Raw genomic sequence first — 18507 nt, 5'->3', positions numbered from 1 at the left:
CCCAGGGGGAGGCTTGTGTGTCCCAGCAGGGGTCCTGGGGGGCCCCCGCCAGCCCCTACCTGCCGGGCACAGCCTGCGGACGCCCCAGGAGCGCGGCCGTGCTCCCCGGTGCCGCCAGCGTTGGATGGAACACTGCATCCGTCCGCGAGCAAGGACGCAACCGCTGCGGTGCTGAATAAAACATTTAATTAAACACAGAGGATTTAGCAGTCTGCAGGGAAAACACTGCAACTGCACCACTGCCATGCAGGAGCTCAAAGCTCCTGTTCGGCCCCCCTCCAAAGCATTAAAAGCCGCATCAAAAAGAAGAATCAAGGCTGGAAAAGGTTACAGCATCGGTCCAACATACACTTCTATACAGGGAAGGGTGCGCAGCTGCTAGATGCTGCCTGTTCTCTAGAAGTCACTTGGTCTTTTCTAAAAACAGCCGGGCACTAGTTATTATGCCGTAATTAACATGTTGGGGTACCAAACGACTAACAGTTTTGACTACCGCGTCAGCACACCTTGACTCTTCCAAAAACCGCAGCAGCCGCCATGGAGCGCACTGACGGGAACAGCAGAAGGCACCCCAAAAGGAGAGAGACCCAAAGCGCTACACACTCGAAAGAAAGTCGCACTTGGAGTTTTTAAGGGTTAGATGTTATGAAAGCAAATTCCTTTCTAATGTTACTGTGACCTGGCGTGCATTCAGAAACATTACAAAACACATGCCACATGCTGTGAAGAGCAGGCTTTGGAAGAAACGCACCAAGGTTATACCAAGAGTCATTCTCCAGCCAGATTATTAGGCAAAGGTCTTCTTGGACAACTCCCATGTGATAGAAAAATCATCTTACATTATGGGATTCTAGCATTATAACTTCATCTGAATCATAGCTGTAATCAGGTGAATAAAACAAGCATGGATTTGCTACTGACCTTCTTTAAGGACATTTTTAAAACCGATGGTAGCAAGCCTCAACTCATAAAAAGATCAATTAAAGAGACTGAAATTAAGACCATCCCTGAAAATGTTGCATTGACTTGTAAGTAGAGGAGTTAAAGAAACTACAGAAATAGCAGAGGTGTTAAAGCTGAAAAGAAGGGGAATTGGCAACCCCAGCAAATACTTCTAAAGAAAATTGCTATTTAACTGCCTCTTTTCAAACACATTCTCCAATATTCAGCCATGCAGACAGGCTTCACAAGCAGAAGTTCTGCCATTAAGATGCTGCTTGATTGGCTGTGTCCATACTAAGATACCTAAGGAGGAAAAAACCCTTCTCTGCTCCTTCCACTGCCTACTCCCTTGAAATATGGGAAAAGATTGAAAAATCTCACAGTCTTTGTAAAGCAAAGTCCTCAGGTTGGGAAGGCAGAAGGAAGTTTTTGCCACTACCCACTTAGCCCTTGCACCTGGGCTGGCAGTCAGAAAAGTCAATTCTCTCATCGTCAAAACAGAYGAGCACGAAATGGAAAAGCTTTAGGCAGAAACACAAACCACAGAGCAAAGACGAGGCCTTGGGAAAGGAAACAACATCGAGTGTTCCAAACAGCGACCGGGAATCCAGGACACAGCTCTGCCACTGATTTAACATGGCTTCAGCAAAGTCACAGCAGCTCTCACCTTTGGTACTCCCAGCTGTACAAAGGTAACATTGGCTACCTCTTCTGCAGGAGCATTACCAGCCTTCGGTTGTCAGCATCTAGAGTAGGTGGTGAGATCCTTGAATCACATTTTGGGCTGGTACTCTGTCTACAAAGACTTCAGGATCGCTCATGCTGGATATTTAAAACCACAAAGTGTCAGTAACAGCTGTACTGAGATTGGGTTGCAGCGCTTTCCCCAGCTCAGCACTGTACTGTATTTTTACCTTCTACCTAATCATATTGCTTTCACTCTGTATCATTATGGTAAAACAGTAACTACTGGTCTCCAATTCAAAAAGTACCTGAACTCCTTTTTTTTTTTTTTCTTAAAATAAAATCTTTCCTTAAAAATACACAAATACTGCCTTGAAAACTCATTTTCTGTATTACCTTGTCTTGTAAAAGATGAGCTGTGTGGTTCAATTTGTAAACAAGGTCTAGCATAAAAGACATAGCTTGGCTGTATTTCCTCCTCTGGAGCGCTGTGGTTTGAGTCGCATCTACAGAATCTCTCAATTATTGTTGTACTGGCTTTAGAGATGCCAAGAGGTTTCTCCATACGCCGCTGACACGCTGGTTCTGAACTTCATGCAGCTCCAGGCAGTAAGAAGTTTAACCTAACTGGATTTGAGGACACAGGGTAAACTTTCAAAATTAGAAAAAAAAAAAAAATGCAACATTGTGAGTTCAATTAGGAAAAGCACTGGGAACATAAAAGCCAAACCAATTAAGATGTTTTTCCTTCTGGAAAAGAAGCATTTTAATGGGTTTAAAAAGATTTCTGTACAAAAACTGCGCAATGACTGATATTTGCCTTCCCATGGTGACAATAGTTCTGACTGTTGTTTTGTTCAGCAGCAACTCCCACAGGTCTCATAACATGGACTATCTCTTTGGCCAGTGGTGCCTGGAGCCCCTGCAAAAGACAGTTGCAGAAAGACTTTAACTCTCACTCTAAATTCACTCTTGAGATTAAAAACCTACGATAGGCCACAATGATTCTATTAAAAGAGAGTCACAATGCAGAACCTCCCTCCCACCAACGCAATGTTGCTCTTTTATGACTAAATAATTCACAAGAATTAAGCCCAGGAAGCTACAATTATATTCAGAACACAAATGTTCATGTTGGCCAAAACCATCTTCCTCCCAAGCTAGCCCATATTCTCCCCCCCTTTACCTATCTTTGTGGCCAAAGAAAGCGACTCCCACATCTATGAACTCAAACTTTTATCTCAGGACTTCAAGCTTTACGCCCTGAATTGTCTTTAATTATATTAATCCTGAATAAGCTTTTTTTTCTTTCTTTTGTTCCTGTAAGCTGACGTCTAGCTACGAAGCGTTACACAACCTCTTCACGTTACATGAGCGCTTAAGCTCCCACCGCAGTAAAGGACAATTGCTGTGCTCTGCCCATGGCTCCAGGGGCCCTGAGTGAAAACCCTCCACCACGGCGTTGCCAGGAGGCTGACAACACACCTATCAGCTTTCCCCGCCAGGTAGGACATGCTTCGGTTTCCAGCCGACTGTTGAAGTTTGTTAGCTCCAGCAAATTTCTGCATGAAAGAAAAAAAACACATCAGTGAGGTCGCTGCCAAATACGGAATATTCCATGTGATACGTGTCCTGTCATATCCCTCCTACTTCAAGGAGCACTGCTCATTTACACAGTGAGCTTTAGGTTTGAGCTTTATGTTCTTCATATGCCCTTGCATTGAACGCACCTGAATGAGAAATTTTGTCCTACTGGGCTAACTTACAATATATGAGCCATGATTTTCCACTGACAACAAATCTTACCCATTCAGACAGAGGGATCAGTACAGGTTTAAAACCCTGCTCTCCCAAATTCACCGTTAGGTTGCTCTTCTCTTCTGAAACAAGTTTCCACTGACATGGTGAAGGAATTGCACAAGAAGCTGCATTTCCCACAGTATCAGGCATAAATTTGTTCAGCTTCTAAAATACCACTTTTAGTTCATCTCTGAGGTTCCCTGGTACCGTTTGCCCTTCAGTTAAATAAGCAGGAAGGCAGCATGCACAAGAAAGAGGCGGTAATGCAAGAAACCAGCACGAGAACTTAATTTATGCCTGCACACCCGATCAGTTCATGCACGAGCACCCATTAGCTCATGCCTGAACGCCCAGTTGCACCACGCAGGAGCGCCCAAATAGCTCACGCCTGAGTGCTGTGCAGGGTGTACATGGTGGGGTTAGGATGACCTGTGGTGGGGGGAAGCTGCAGACTGCCCTGCGCCGGTGAAAGCCACTTCCAGCCAGCTCTGAAGGAGGTGCAACATCCCACTGCATGCCAGAAACATCAGCCTGGCAGAGGAGCGTGTGGTGCCCTGGCTCAGACAGAGTTAAGAAAGAGTGGTAGCCGTGAGGAGAGGAGACACATGAGGAGACAGCTAAGACACGTGGGGAGATGCTGGAGAAGACGTGCGGGGCGGGAGACGTCCGAGGACAGTTCAATTGGAGATGCACTTGAGGAGGGAGGCGCTCAGTGCCCAAGGGGTGTGCTTCTGACACACTGCGGCTCATTGGCAACCCATGCCGGACAGGGATAACCCTGAGGGATTGTGGCCCCTGGGTAGCCCAAGCCGGATGAGCAGCAGGAAGCAGAGAGGAGTGGCAGGCAGAAACCAGCCGAACCTCCTGACCACCCATCACCTCACTGAAGGAACTGGGATGGACTGTATGTAACCTGTGGCAAAAACAAGGGACAAGACTAGGAAGCGGGAAGATAGGTTATTGGCTTAAGTTGAGCCTGGGGAAGAGGGTGGAAAGGTGTTTCCCTACATGTTTGATTGACTGTTTATATTTTCTTTTTTTCTCAATACCAAATCAGTGATTAGAAGTTTGTGTTAATTAGCAATAAATTAAGTAAAAATTCCCCACGTCAAGACAGTTTTGATCGTGACAGTAATTGGTGGTGAATGTGGGAAACATCTGGACCTGCTGTGGCTTGGAGTAGCTGAGTGATTTTGAGACTCCAAAAGGAGCTTTGAGTTTGGTTTGGGGAATCTGGGCTGTTGTGTTGTGGTATAAGTGATGCGCCCATTATGTATGGGGGTATAGGTGCAAACTATGAGTAAACAGGTGGGAAATGCAGAGTCCATGGGCACCCGAGAAAGCTCGTCCCAAATGGGAAGAGGCTGTAATGCAAGGTACAAGCTTGTGATTGGAAGTTGCACCTCAGTACCAAATGGCTGGTAGGGAACACTCTCCAGATCCAGAAAGTCCTCTGTCTTCCCCAGCGAGTCCCCAGCTGGGTGCATGCTATCATCTACACTTCTGTTTCTTGTTTCATGATGCATCCTTACCTTGCCTGTGTAGGCCTGCTTGGCAGGGTCAAATTGGGGCGACTGCTTTGATTTGCTGCTTCCTAAGGGCGAGAAGAGAGAAGCTGTCAGTGAAAATCCCCAGAAAGAACAGTACGTTCAGTGGCGCTCCTCTGATGATCAGGGAGGTTTCACTGTAGTCTCCCATGCTGAAAACAAGAACAGCCTCTGAAGGGCAGAAAAACCTTTTGAATATATGCTTATTACACAGGAGTCAAATCTCCTTTGCTTCCTAACTCCTTGTGTCCAGGTAAATAAATGACTCTCTTCTGCAGAGCGAAGAGCCAGACAATATATCTACAAAGTAACCCCCTCCAGGCTCTTTCAGGATTTTGTTTCTAACTCAGAAAAGAGAAGATAAACTGCCCATTCACCAGGTTAATTCTTTTCATCTCTCCCCCAGTAGGGTAAATGCATTATAACAGTTTGTACTGCACTGGCATCTACATTCACGCACAGCCTTCTCAGGGCAGCCCAGCAGTATTTTCCACAGCCTGCAGCACTCTAGCAGGAGATCCAGATCTTACCTGCAAACACTTTGAAGTTGGACTTGCTGTAATCAAAAGGGGTGAACTGCTTTGGTGCTTCCAGCTCCTCTGGCTGCTGGGAGGCTTTTGGCCGTTTCTTCTCTTGTTTTGGCAACTCTGTTCCTGTTTCACTTATGATTCTCTCCCTCTTCTTATTAGCTTGTTCCTGCTGTGAAAGCAACCCGCAGAATGGAAATAGGACAAGTTCAGGAGAGGGGAACGAAACATCTCTGTGCAGGCACGAACACCAGCATGCAAATGAATTGCCTGGCTAACCTGGGCCCTGGTGACAGCTATTGCCTGTAGCAACACTAGAGCAGAGAAAAAGATCTGTTTTCTTTGGGCCTACATTGCCTTCTTCTCATAGCAGTGACTTTCCAGATAAAAAAAAGCAAAGCTGACATTTCACAAGATACTAGAGGTTGAGATCTGCTGTAGACCCACAGGCAGATTTGGGGGGAACCTAGGAAAGCGAGGAAGAAGGAAACAGAGCAGGGGAAAACATTCCCTTCCAAAGATATGGAGGGATGTGAAGATTTGCACAGCAGATTTGAACATTACAATCACTAGGGGCTTGTAGGGCCAGAACCACTGAAAGATTCCTATGAACAGATCCGTCATTCAGGTCACCTGAAATCAGCTGCCTTCCTCTTGGGCAGTATGTCAGTGCTACTGGGGCTCAGGGTTTCATTGTGAACTGTGTTAAAGAGGTCAAAAGAGGCAAAGGCTGGCAGGAAGCAGGGAATTCAATGACATACCGCAGCTTGCTGACGAACAGACACAATGTTTTCTGTTGCCTCTTTATACACCTTCTGTGCCTGGTCACGAGCAGCTAGGGAAACAAGCAAGCATTACTGTAAAAAGCCAGAGCTCAGTAGTCACAAGCTTAAAAAAAGTAGGCAAATGAGGTTGTAGCAAGTCTCAGACTGAACACAGCACAATCTCTGTCAAACAGAATCTCATCCATCAAGAAATTCATCATCTAGGGTGATCTTACGACTGGGAAACAACCTATCTGGATTGAGAAAAGCAAGCTAACCAACACAATAATTTCTTGGGGCCTTGCAGATTTATATGAAACATCCCAACACTTGAGCTCTAGCCCTCAGAGTTCATTAATCATTTCTACCTTGGTGAGGGAGTTGGAAAGAGACAGTCTGGAATACTTGAAATTAAGCTGACTGGTCTTACAAGCAACATGCGACTGTTGAACAAGGCACTGAGCCGCACTGGCAGAGGTGTGTGTCAGAATACGCAGCATCAGCCTACAGGGTAGCTGGTTCTGCTCCTTTATTAATCCCTTAGCTTCAACAGCAGTAGATGTCAGTCAGCTGGAAATATAAAAAGGACCGTGCTGGTCTGCCAGCCCCAGGGGGACCATCTGGTCAGAACACAACTGTGCGCTGCAGTAAGGCCAATATTAGCACTCTGAGCTGCAAGGACTGTCGCACACACTTACAGCTGCAGTCCTGCTCTCTTCCTTTCAGCAGAGGGGCACCTAAGGCTGCCATAGAAGTTCTGACATGAAAGATAAATACTTTGCACCTATCATTCAAATGCTAGTCACAGAAATGAGCTAGAAAAGAATTCAACTGCCTCCAAAAAGGATTTTGCTTAGTGTGAGTCTTAGATAAAGAGACTACCATGAAGATACTGCAAGCGTGTGTATGTTGAAAGGAGAGAAGGCTCAAGGGCTTTAAAAAGGCCACAACTCAAAACAAAACTAAATGCAGTGAGGAGGGGAAGATTGGCTCTACCTGACTGCTGGGCTGCTTTCTTTTTGGTCTCATCCTTGGACTCCTTCTGTACTTGTGCCTGACTCATCAACTTCCATCGATTGCTGATCTGCAATGAAAAAAATTACCTGGGATCACTTTCTTTGAAGTTTTGTGACAAAAGAGAATTTATAAACTCGCTACCACATGCTAGCCTTCATTAAGAGTACAAAAGATCAAATTGGATTGTAAAAGAGATTAAGATCTGCTGCACCAGGTAAAACAAAACCACGTGCTTTAAAAATTCTGAGCCACAACAAGCCCAGTAAGAACCAAGGCAGATACAGACTTCAGTTGTAGTTTGTAGCTTTGACATACAGAGAATATACAATGGAATGTCTCCTCTCCCTGGATCTTAGGAGGACATGAATGCTGTAAAAACAATGAACTACAGATTCAGAAACATGTCAGGTTTCTCAAAATTTATCTTTTTTTTCCAAGGAGAAATAAGAATCCATGGGGGGGAAAAAAAAAAATCCCTTATGTTCCAGAGGATCCCAAAGGAAAACAATCTACTTGTTTGTTTCTTTCATAGTACTTGGCAGGAAACTTAGCATGAGTCTTACTTCATAAATTTTTGATGATGGGTCAAACTTTGCAGATTGTGAGACATAGGCAGGATTCTGTTCTGAAGGTAAGTACTGGAGAGAGAGAGGGAGAGAGAGAGAGAGAGAAAAAATTTTTGCTTTAAACACAGCACGTCACATTAGTGCTTATCAGCTCACAGCTAAAACGCTACTTAAAATGTGCCAAATCAAAAAGCCCATACTTAAAAAATATTCTGCAGGAAGATCACCTTTTAGAAAAAGAAAAAATTACCCAGCCTAAGGCCAACAGAAATGTTAAATGAAAAAAAACACCAGAAAAGCAGTTGTTTTGATATTACTTCCTAACAGTCTTCCACTCCAAATCTGTAATATTCTCCTGTTCTTCTGATTTCTTAGAAGAGTAAAATGAGCTCACTAATTTTAGCCATAAAGCAGAGATGAAAATGTGATGTGAATTAAAAATCAGACTTGATTAAAAAAAAAAAAAAAAAAAAATCAGTAAGAGAAGTCCGTTTACTACATAGAAACACAGATATCTAAGAGGTTGTTCAAGACATTTTGGAAACAAGCCCACACGCATGTGCTTTACAAGGAGGATAATCTCTTGACTCCAGTAAGAGAGCAGTAGCTGATGCTATATCAAGATCATTCGGACATGCCTGGAAAAACAGCTCAGAGCATCCTCTGCACTAGGTGGTTTGCCAGTGCCACTATAAATAGGTATTGAGAGCTTTTACCATTCTAAATGGATTTTCAAAGGACTCCATTATGCGCTGAGCTTTCTGCTGTGCAGTGGTTAAAGCCTTCTCATTCCCTTCATCCTCATCACACTCCTAAAAAAAAAACACAGGGAAGAAACATTAATCTGTTTTGGTTTTGACTACTCATTATTTGCATGTTACTTCTCACCTTATCTGAAACCCCAGTGAAGGCAGTGACCCTGTAGAGAGGGTTGATTAACTTGCTGGCCTCCTAACCTAGTCCTCTTGGTTATGCCGTATGCTTGACAGAAAGCCAGTACATCTTCCATGCATGTTCCCACCTTACTACTTCTATGAAGCACTATTACACTGTTTTATAAGATTATATTTTCTAATACAGACATGTTGCTTACACTGAATATGCTGACAGTGGCAGTAGCAACAAGGCATGTTGACTCTGGCTGAACACCTTGAATGTGCATTGTCCCCTCACTGTCTGAAAAGAGACAACCACGTTGCAAAACTGGTGCAGGTTCTGCATGAAAAGGAAAATGAGATTAATTTTTTATTAAATATTTGTACACTGTACTGCTCTTGTGTAATGAGATTTTACTGTTAGTTTCATCAGCACAGCTTATTTCCACATGTCAAAGCCACATTATGTCATTACTACCACAGTTTTGAAGTTAAGTCCAAATTACCTAAGGCAGAGTTGTTTTGAAAATCATCCGTAGGAATCCGGGAACTGTCATGAGGTCCAAAAAAGGTGTTCTCCAGCCTCTGCAGAGAAAACCAAATTACAAATGCCATTAGTACACTATCCCATGAATGTGTAGGTATTTTTACATACTGCAGGAATGCATTAATGAAAATTTAAGTGAAAGAATAAAATTCAGAGACTAAATATTCTTATATAGCTCAACTGCCAGAGCAGACTGCATCTGGCATCAAAACTATATCCGTGCAAACATCTGCTGGCTAATGGAGATGCTTTACTTCATAAGCACAGGGAAAATAAATGAGACAGCCATAGAAACTCATCTGAAACTTCCCTTCTTATAGATCAATACAGACTAACACACATGAAACTGTCTAGCAGCTAGAGTGTTTGCTGATGAAGCCTCAAGTGCTATTATCTTGGTGGCTTGTAAAACACCAGTTTACAGCTGGTAATGTTACCAGGCTTCTAGCACAGAACATTAAGCCAAAGGGGAGAGACCTGTAAAACGGAAGAGAGCAAACAATTTACAGAAGTTAGGATTTTTCTGCAATTGTTTCCGAGTTTAAGGCTTAACACATTAGGTAAAAAAAACATTAGGTATGCAGTACCTCAGAAGTGGAGAGAGGTGCTCTCCTCTTGACTGCCAAACCAATCTCGGACTAGAATGGGAGAGGAAAACAAGTCAGTTAAAGAAAATCTTTGAAGCACCTGCCCTAGTTCTTTCAGGTAGCCTTCTTTATCAACATTTTCCATAAGCTAGCAGTGCAATACAATTACATTCTTTCCTCTTCCATTGCATTGTCTGCATATGGATGTATTTAAACGGTTCACATCGTAAAAACAAGTTCATGCTCAGAAATGGTTTTGTTTCACCAAAGGAGGAGGACTATATAAACACGCTGATGACAGTTCATCTAATGAATTTCTTAATGGGATGGGTTTTTTTGCTTCACTATAGCTGAAAAAGGTTTATGAATCCACTCATACGGCCAACAAATTCCACAGGGTCCAGTTGTTCCTCACACATGATATACAATGTAAGGACATGCCTCTGTACAGACAACTGCACCCTGGGCAAGTACAGTCTGCTCTTTTACTGCTTTAGTTCTCCAGGGAACTACACTGCATGTAAGCCAGTAGGCATCAAAAAGCAGGCAAGAAAAAGTTGCTACATATCTTTCTGTTCCCCTATAGAACACTGCAAACTTCAGCATCGTCACAGGTCACCATTTGGCTCCGGGACCTGGCTTACGGAAAGCAAGTGATGAGTCTCTCATGTGCTAAGAGCCACTCCTACCTTGAGAAGAGGCATCTCTCGGGCCTGCTGAATGAGAAGATGCAATTCATTAATCTGCTGGCGAACTAGTGGTGGGACTGGATTACAGCAAGCAATGATGCCCTGGGGTTCTCTAAAAAGAGATGAGAAAAATTCAGTGTGCTATATTTATGGATGGTATGTTAAGCATTTGCATTCAAAGGATGTACAACCAGATATAACCACAGGCCTGACTGTGACAAAATAAGGCAAGACAGATTAATCTGTCACTGTTTATTATCTGTGATGAAAAATTCCTCTATACCAGGTTTCTGCAGATAAGGAGAAACCATTAAGTCAGCTGTCCTCTCACTCATCTTTTCTGTGGTCTGTCTGTCCTGCTTTCATTTCATTTCTTGTTTGCTACTCATCTGCAGAAGCACAGCCCAGCAGTGGACTTGCATTTAAAGGTACATTTTTACTGTTCTCAGGTATAGATGTTAGGTGGTGAGTGTGAAGTGTTTGGGAAAATGTACAAATTGGGTTGCTGAAAGAAATCTGCTCCTACTCAACTCCCTTTAAGAACTGAACAAATAAATAAACGTTTTGGGGGGAAATCAGCCCACTCTGGCTTTGTAGTACTGTAGGAATCTCAGGGGGTATGTGTGACACAGGGCAATGGATAGGAATGTTTTTTATCAGTGGAATAAAATCACAGAGATATGCATCCCAGAAGAAGTTGGGAGGCTTCTGAAGGAGTATTGCAATTTATTTCTGTTGCAAACTGAAGAACTCTAGGGAAAAGCTCTACTGACAGCTGTAAGGAATTGGCCAAATGCAGAAGTGATTATATACTAGGAAACTCTTTGTTGCATATTAAAATCATATGAGACTACTCAAGGGTGAACAAACTTACTTGGGCAACTCCTCTGCTATCTTCAGTAGCATGTGATTTGGTAGCACGTATCTACAACACAAAGAGGCGGTGTGAATGTAACAGCATGTTAAAAACTTTTAAAAATACCTTTAAAGCATATTACTTTGCCCCAGTTACAAGTTCTGAAGTGATGAAATCAGTTAAGAAGAAATTAAGCAGGGCTGACCTAGAAATCTGTAAGAATTTGCTGCTAACATACAGGATTTCTTCTCTGAACCGCAAAAAGCAGCCTGAGGTAGAACAGTAATTATTACAGGGTACAGAGTGGTTCCTCCTCAGGGCAGAAACACAGTCCAGCAGGCTCCTTTAAGTATTAAGCCAGTGTCGGTAACAAATGCTTGCCTACCCTGTACTCTCATCCTCTTGACGTGCCATCTTGTCCCTCCACGCAAACAGCAACCTAAATGCTGCTAGCTGCTGTGTGTTGAGGTGTTTTTTCTGCCTTCTGTAGAGCTCAAGATAGGACTCATCTGAAAAGAGGGGCTTGATGTATTTCTGGGCAGAAAAAAAGAAAGGCTGGTGATCAGTATCAGTGTTGTGCTTTCTGGGTTGCCTTGCTTCATTGAACCAGACAGCATCTCACACGGACATAAGGGCAATGAATAAACTCTAGGGTAACATGGCTTGGAGTTTTACCCTAAACTGTTGGTAGGACCTTCCCCTGAAAAATATGCATCTTGTCCATTTGGAGAGGAAAAAAAACCCACAAGCAATTTCAGGAGCAGCCTGAGATGTACAGTATCCTCCAGCTTTACTGCATTAGACAGCACCCACATTATTTTTCACAGGGCACAATATATTTGTCTCATGATGCAACTCCAGTGAGGCTTTGAATGTCCAGCAGAACTGGAAATGTAACATCCATCTATGGAAATGCACACCTGAAAGCATCAACAGGCCAAGGAGCACCAGCATTCAAAAAACAGCAAGAGGGCATCTGAACCCAAGGATTTCAGTTAGTGAAAGAAGTGACTGCACACAAATGAGTTTGTAAAACTGTTTTCAGACACACAAATAGAAAAAGTGTATTTACACAACAGACACGAAACAGTCAAAGGACTTCCTGTCCTAGCGAGCCCACATTCTGATCCAGATAATCCAAGCAGATGAAGCTTTACCTTCAGGCAGATGTCCCTGCTGCGTTGCCACACGATCTGCAGTTGAGTGGGCTGTTCGTTCCCTCTCTCCCACAGCGCCTCTCTCACTTTATCGTAGATGTAGAGCAAGTAGTGAGTGTCATCGCGGGCATACTGAATCATTTCTTCCGGCAAAGGGCTAGAACAAGAGCCACAATTACACCGATACGTTTCAGTTGCCTTGCCAAACCAGCATTTTCCTTTTGCAGGGCACATTAGAGCAAACAGCATCTAAACCCCACTAAGAACTAACCTAGAAATTCTTCTGTTTCCTTCCAGAAGGATTTTGTTTGGCAACAGCAGTGATACCCTCCATTCAGGTGACATTTTGTTCGCATGTGAGACAACAGGATTGCTGTGTAGCTAGTAATCAGACGGTGGAAGTGCCTCCAAAGCTATTGTCACAACTCTTCTCCCTCTGCAGAGCTTACGTAAACTACATCTGACATTTCTGTGGGCTGCAGTGTCCAAACCAAATCCAAGCTCATTCTTCTATCAGCATACTACTCTATCTAGTGTAGGCAACTGAATGTTTTTGTGGGGACCCTACCATAGCCAAATACTGACTTTCTCCATAATACTACAGTGATTAAATACTGTTCTTGCTGGTTAAGTGAGCTGCTAGAAGCTTTGCACTGATTTACCCTCCCTGCTCTTCCCAAGAAAAGTCAGTTCCTAAAGAAACGTGGGGAAGTGTAATAATAATAAAAGCAGAGACAAGTAAATGCTGTGCTCATTCACTTTGAGACTAACCTGTAACTATGGGGCTTGCAACCAGAAAGATACTCTTGCTCTAACAATACAAACAAGGCTAAATGCTACCACTTGGCTCCAGGCCATTTAAGGAGTCAGTTTTTACCGTATCCGCCAGTCAGCCAGCTGGTACTGCTTGTCAGCATCCACATTGCAATACAGCTTTAGCAAATAGTCCAAAGAGTGCTTGCCAAGGTTGAGGAGACGAGCAGCTTGGTGAGTATCAAACATGTTCACCAAGTACAGACCAAAGTCTTTTTGCAGCCATTCCACATCTGAATCAGCACCGTGAAGGACCTTGCAAAGCAACATAATCAAACGCATCAGAGAACACCAATGACGTGAAGAATGTTTCTAACTCCAGGCCTGCAGCGCTACAGCTTCATATTCATGTTTCTAGAAACATTTCTTTCCTCTCTATTCCTCACTGTTATATATAGAACTACTAAATGATTGCACTTGGGAAGTATCTCCCCACACACATTAATGAAACAGGCACATGAACGAATTGTAACGAAAACAGGGCCAAGAGACCAAAACGGAGCATACGAGTATGCTTTAGACTACAATAAAGCTTACGCTAAAAAAAATTGGAATTATGGTTAATTTGTCAGCTGACCTTTACAATTGCAGGGTCTGTGAAGGTCTCATTGAGAATGTTCATGTCACTGCGTAGCTCCAGTGTATCAATAATGAAGTCTTCTGTTCGGGTGGAAATCTGCATGAGACATGTCAAGCCCAGGAAGCTCCTGTAGGAATGGTGCTGAAAAAGACGGAAGAGAGATGTTATCCAGGATGCATTACAGAAGTAATTTTATAAAACAAAGAACACCCCAAATGAAGGAAGAAAAAGTAATAGAAAGCTTCTTGAAGCAAGATAATCAGATGAGCAAGTTTTCTTGGGCAGTCACTAATATGACAGAAAGCATCAGGGGAGGAATTAAAAAGAAGAACAAATTTAGTGTGAAGTGTGTAGTAATTCATATGATAGGAAAACTTATAATACTGCCCACAGTTTGATTCAACCTTCTAGGTAACATTTGGCAGGTCAGGGTCATGATTTAAATCCATGTAATAAAGTATGTTATAAAAAGATGGAGAATGAGAAAAGACTACAAAAATATAATAGCCTCCTAGGTGCTAACAATACACATGTAACTTGTAAACAGAGAAGGTAAATTGATTACCTCTAAGTCCAGGGCAAATTCTTTACAGTTCATAAGCTTTTCATTTAGCTCTACCAGCTCATCCAGTGTGCTGATAAAATGGCAGGGTGTTTCCTTGATAGGCCTGTACATCTAGCAAAGCAAATTATTATTATTATTATTATCAGTACCGCCTTCCCCAAACTCGTGCCCTTTGTCAATCCCCCACCCCCCCAACACACACCCCAACTCTGAAATCTGTCAGGCAGGTCCTGCTGTAAACTTACTGCATCTGCTATTAAATTAATGTGGACACCAACCTGGAGTTCTGGTTTCTTGAGAACTCCATCTGGTGGAGAAAAATGCTCCAGTTCATACTGGTAAGGGTGAGCAAACCTGCAGAAATTAGGAAAACAGGCACACGCTAAATTTCAGTTAACTTCATGAAGCCAGAGCCTTTGAGAGATATGGCAGTTTCCATACTGACTAGAAATTCTGTCTCTCGTTAAGCGTAGGTTTAAAATAACTACAGATGCCTAAAGCAAGTCACACATAACACAGTGTGCAGACACAAACACATGCAGAGCTGCTACGCATGAACACCATGGGCACAAAGGGACCATACAAGTGCATGTTCACCAATGGCACTCCAAGCACCTTGCTGTCAGTTTAATTTCTTACATGTCCTGTTCAGTTTGCTGTGTCCTCTGCTGGTGGATGAAGTCTGCCAAAGCAGCTGGTACATCCAAGTCTTCAGGGCGCTCCTTTCGTTCCCGTCCGCTTTTTGTAAGGGCTGAATGACCAATATGGAACAACTGGACTGGGTCCCACACACAACAAGTTCTCAGCCCGCTATTCTCTCCCCTCCACCCACCACAGGATCCTATTACAATCATTAAGTATCAAAAAATCTTAACAATTCAGACCTGCAGACCTTTTGCTGTCAGCAAGATTTCTGTCTCATGTGACAGCTTGGTTCTAAGTATTCTCAGTATGTTGTTAATCAAGATGCAAGGTGATTCTGCACAAGAGCTTGGAAGGAAATTGCTCTGGTTTCAGAAGAATCTTTCTATCTTTCTCAGGTATCTACCACTGCATCAGTGTGGACTAAAAATGAATCATCAGCGGCAGAATGACAAGTTGCCAAGACAGGGACGTTTCGCTGGCAGCTTTGATAAAGTAGCCAAAGCCAAGCTAGGTCCAACCATATGCCTGCCCCCATGCACACGCGCTCATTAGAAAGATTACAGCCCATCTTTAAAGCTAGCCAGACTTATAGACTAGTCAGCACTACTTCTGCTGTCAGAGGGACTCTCGTCAGGGATGTCTGATGGTGGCAGAGAAGAGTAGCAGAATATCTGTTTGGAACAGATTATTTTCTGTACATCATCGAGAAGATACTGTAGGCTGACTGACCCTTACACCACATGTACTTAAACTAATAGAGTCACACAACTTACTACACCTAAATGGTCAATGTCTTCTTCTGCTATTTGTTCTTACATCCAGTGATTTCTCTTCTGAATTGTGAGAACAGATTTATACTAAATATTCTCAGTAATTTACCCAGCAAAAATTAAATCTCTTACCTTCAGGCAAAGGTTTCAGAGCATTTGGCTTAATAAAAAGTTTAGGTACAAAGGGTGTGTTGGAATTGTCGATCTTTTCCCGAAACTTAAGCTGTGGTCGAGAGATATTCTTGGCATGAAGCAATCGGAAGGTTTCAGACTTTGTTCTCTTGTGGGATTCTCCCCCCTGTTAAAAAACAAAACAAAACACACAAGTAAAACTCACATCACTTCATGGCTGTTCAGAGTCTCTTTTACTCAGACTGACCCAATGTTCAGAGGAATAAAATTATACCCCAAACTTAAAAGCGAGCCATTCTTTTGCAGCAAAAATCTGGTACTTGAGAACAGTTCTCTAAACCAAGATCGTCAATTCATATGAAAGAGTAAGAGGATGGCTGTTGTGTGCATGAAACTGAAATGAAACGTGTGCATGAAGGCACACTGAATCCAGAATTAAGTTTGAATAAAGAGAAAAAAAAAAAGAGGGTTACGTTTGAATAAAGAGGAAAAAAAGAGGGAATTCGCATAGCTACAAAATCAGAGGGAACACTTCAGTACAAAACTCCACTGGAAACACTGTAGTGTCAATGCTGGGAAAAATGTTCAAGATAACACAGCAAACTGAGCACAGAGGCCTCACCTTGCGGTTCCAGCTGGAAATGATTGTCTGTGGGAGCTGCAACCCAGCGGGGAGGACAGGCTGCTGGTTTTTGTTCACTCCTGCTGCTTCATCCAATAAAATACCCTAAATTCCAGAAAAGGAATTGGTGAAAAACAAACATCTGTTAAATCTGTACTCAGTCGTTCGAGTCAGACTGAATAAAGAAAAACACACAGATGCCTCCATGGCCATTTCCTCTCAAATCTGTGCAATGCGAAACAGCCAAACGTGAGGACAGTATATGAACATTAGGGGTTAGGAAGAGCTTCTTCAGAGAAGCAGCTCTATAACTTTAGAGAGCTGTTATTAGGTTATAAGATTTTTGTTCCAAACTGCATTTAGTTTCCTCGCAGGTCATAAATTACCTTCCTCCCCTTTGGGCCGTACCCATCTGCTCAGCTGCTGTGAACACAAAATGATACACTGGTCTAGCACATGAAAACATTTTTAAATATAAAGGGAACACTGAAAAAACATTAAACATAACTGTAATGTACTGTCACCGAAATTCTTGTAATGAACAAAAATTGTGGCAGCTGAATAGTTTATAAGAACAGCATGCAGGAATAATTTACTTACCACTCTTTCAAGAATGACATCATTCGAGTCAACCAGCATATCAAATTTATCTTCCAGCTCTGTCACTTTTTTGCGATCTTTGATGTGGCTGCGGCAGCCATGGTATTGCATCACCTTGCTCATGCTTCCAAGAGGAGAGCACAGTGATTAGCGATCTAAAGGCAGGCACAGTGAACACTAAACCATCCAACTATCTTCAGCTTTCTACATTTCGGAATTTTGAAAATAAACCAAATGCAATACCTACAGGTAACACTGTGTGAGCAACGAACATAATAAGCACCTGTATAATGCTAACTGCACTATTAATTTCTTAGAAATCTCATGACTTTCTCAACAGATGGCCAATAAATTTTATATTGGCCCCTGCTCCACAGTTTTTTATCCAAGTGATTATGAAGTATCCTTTTAAAACTTGTTACTGTAAATTGCTAGAAAAATGGCTAAAAGTTAGGTACATGGAACAAAATATCTGCTTATCTATAGTTACTCTGGAGTTTCCAGCAAAGAGAGCTAGTCCCTGTTTTGGACTGGAAGCTATTAGCAACAGCACAGAGATGCCAGTGCGCCCTTACCAGTGAAGGAGCCTGTCTCCTTGCGTTTCGCAGTACGCCCGAAATCCAGGGAAGCTCCGGTAGAAGTCATACTCGTCGCCAGGCTGAGGAAGCCCATTAGACGCCTTAGTCGCAGCCACCACTGTGCCAAGCGCGTACTGGGCAAGAGACAGCATATCATTAGTGTTTTTCCAGACTGCTTCTTCCTTTACCCAGGAGAGTGTTTAATAGAACACTGTCTGAACTGCATAGTTAATTCTAACATATAACATACATATAACTCTATATACATTTAAACACATGTAAATTAGATAAAAAATATCATATAAATTGTAAATACACGTTATATATATGTTATTACATATACAGAGAGTATATATAGACTATAGAGTATTATATATAGTATATAAGTTAAACAAAACATATAAACATATAAGTCTAACATATAACATCATCAGGCTTTTTGAAAGAAGTCGGTTTATATTCGTTTAGTCTACGTGACCTACTGAAAACTGTGGAGGGGGTTTCCTGGGGCCGGGGGCCGTGCCCGAAGCAGGAGACCCACAAGAACTACAACTCCCAGCAGGCCCCGCGGCGCCCCCGGCCTGCCGGGATGGCCGCCGCCGCCGCCGCTCCCTCGCCGTGCCGCGCGCAGGGCACGCCGGGAG

General features: G+C 42.9%; 3 protein-coding genes across 3 annotated transcripts in view; all 3 read right to left on the bottom strand.

Annotated features, from left to right (window-relative positions):
- The window catches only part of SRM (spermidine synthase), a 13639-nt gene extending 13472 nt beyond the window's left edge, over positions 1 to 167 (bottom strand). The window contains exon 1 of the mRNA XM_026074109.1: positions 60 to 167. The gene's annotated coding sequence lies outside the window, so the exon portion shown is untranslated. The remainder of the gene's footprint in view (positions 1 to 59) is intronic.
- A 2315-nt stretch (positions 168 to 2482) lies between these two features.
- The window catches only part of EXOSC10 (exosome component 10), a 16510-nt gene continuing 485 nt past the window's right edge, over positions 2483 to 18507 (bottom strand). The window contains exons 2-26 of the mRNA XM_026074052.1: positions 18346 to 18475; positions 17861 to 17997; positions 17286 to 17409; positions 16686 to 16790; positions 16064 to 16229; positions 15156 to 15267; positions 14795 to 14870; positions 14517 to 14627; positions 13949 to 14092; positions 13436 to 13626; positions 12559 to 12715; positions 11787 to 11935; positions 11420 to 11470; positions 10546 to 10657; positions 9857 to 9907; positions 9229 to 9307; positions 8941 to 9062; positions 8564 to 8659; positions 7845 to 7919; positions 7261 to 7348; positions 6262 to 6335; positions 5504 to 5672; positions 4959 to 5020; positions 3112 to 3188; positions 2483 to 2548 (exon numbers count right to left, since the gene is read on the bottom strand). Of these exons, the coding sequence (XP_025929837.1) occupies positions 2518 to 2548; positions 3112 to 3188; positions 4959 to 5020; positions 5504 to 5672; positions 6262 to 6335; positions 7261 to 7348; positions 7845 to 7919; positions 8564 to 8659; positions 8941 to 9062; positions 9229 to 9307; positions 9857 to 9907; positions 10546 to 10657; positions 11420 to 11470; positions 11787 to 11935; positions 12559 to 12715; positions 13436 to 13626; positions 13949 to 14092; positions 14517 to 14627; positions 14795 to 14870; positions 15156 to 15267; positions 16064 to 16229; positions 16686 to 16790; positions 17286 to 17409; positions 17861 to 17997; positions 18346 to 18475 (2689 nt within the window). The 3' untranslated portion in view covers positions 2483 to 2517. The remainder of the gene's footprint in view (positions 2549 to 3111; positions 3189 to 4958; positions 5021 to 5503; positions 5673 to 6261; positions 6336 to 7260; positions 7349 to 7844; positions 7920 to 8563; positions 8660 to 8940; positions 9063 to 9228; positions 9308 to 9856; positions 9908 to 10545; positions 10658 to 11419; positions 11471 to 11786; positions 11936 to 12558; positions 12716 to 13435; positions 13627 to 13948; positions 14093 to 14516; positions 14628 to 14794; positions 14871 to 15155; positions 15268 to 16063; positions 16230 to 16685; positions 16791 to 17285; positions 17410 to 17860; positions 17998 to 18345; positions 18476 to 18507) is intronic.
- MTOR (mechanistic target of rapamycin kinase) overlaps positions 17909 to 18507 on the bottom strand; it is a 70475-nt gene continuing 69876 nt past the window's right edge. The window contains exon 59 of the mRNA XM_026074105.1: positions 17909 to 17997. The gene's annotated coding sequence lies outside the window, so the exon portion shown is untranslated. The remainder of the gene's footprint in view (positions 17998 to 18507) is intronic.

This window comes from Apteryx rowi, unplaced genomic scaffold, assembly GCF_003343035.1.
Source record: "Apteryx rowi isolate R43461 unplaced genomic scaffold, aptRow1 scaffold_38, whole genome shotgun sequence".
In the NCBI taxonomy this organism is placed as follows: domain Eukaryota; kingdom Metazoa; phylum Chordata; class Aves; order Apterygiformes; family Apterygidae; genus Apteryx; species Apteryx rowi.
Note: the sequence above shows the minus strand (reverse complement) of the source record. Positions and strands in the feature narration are given on the sequence as shown.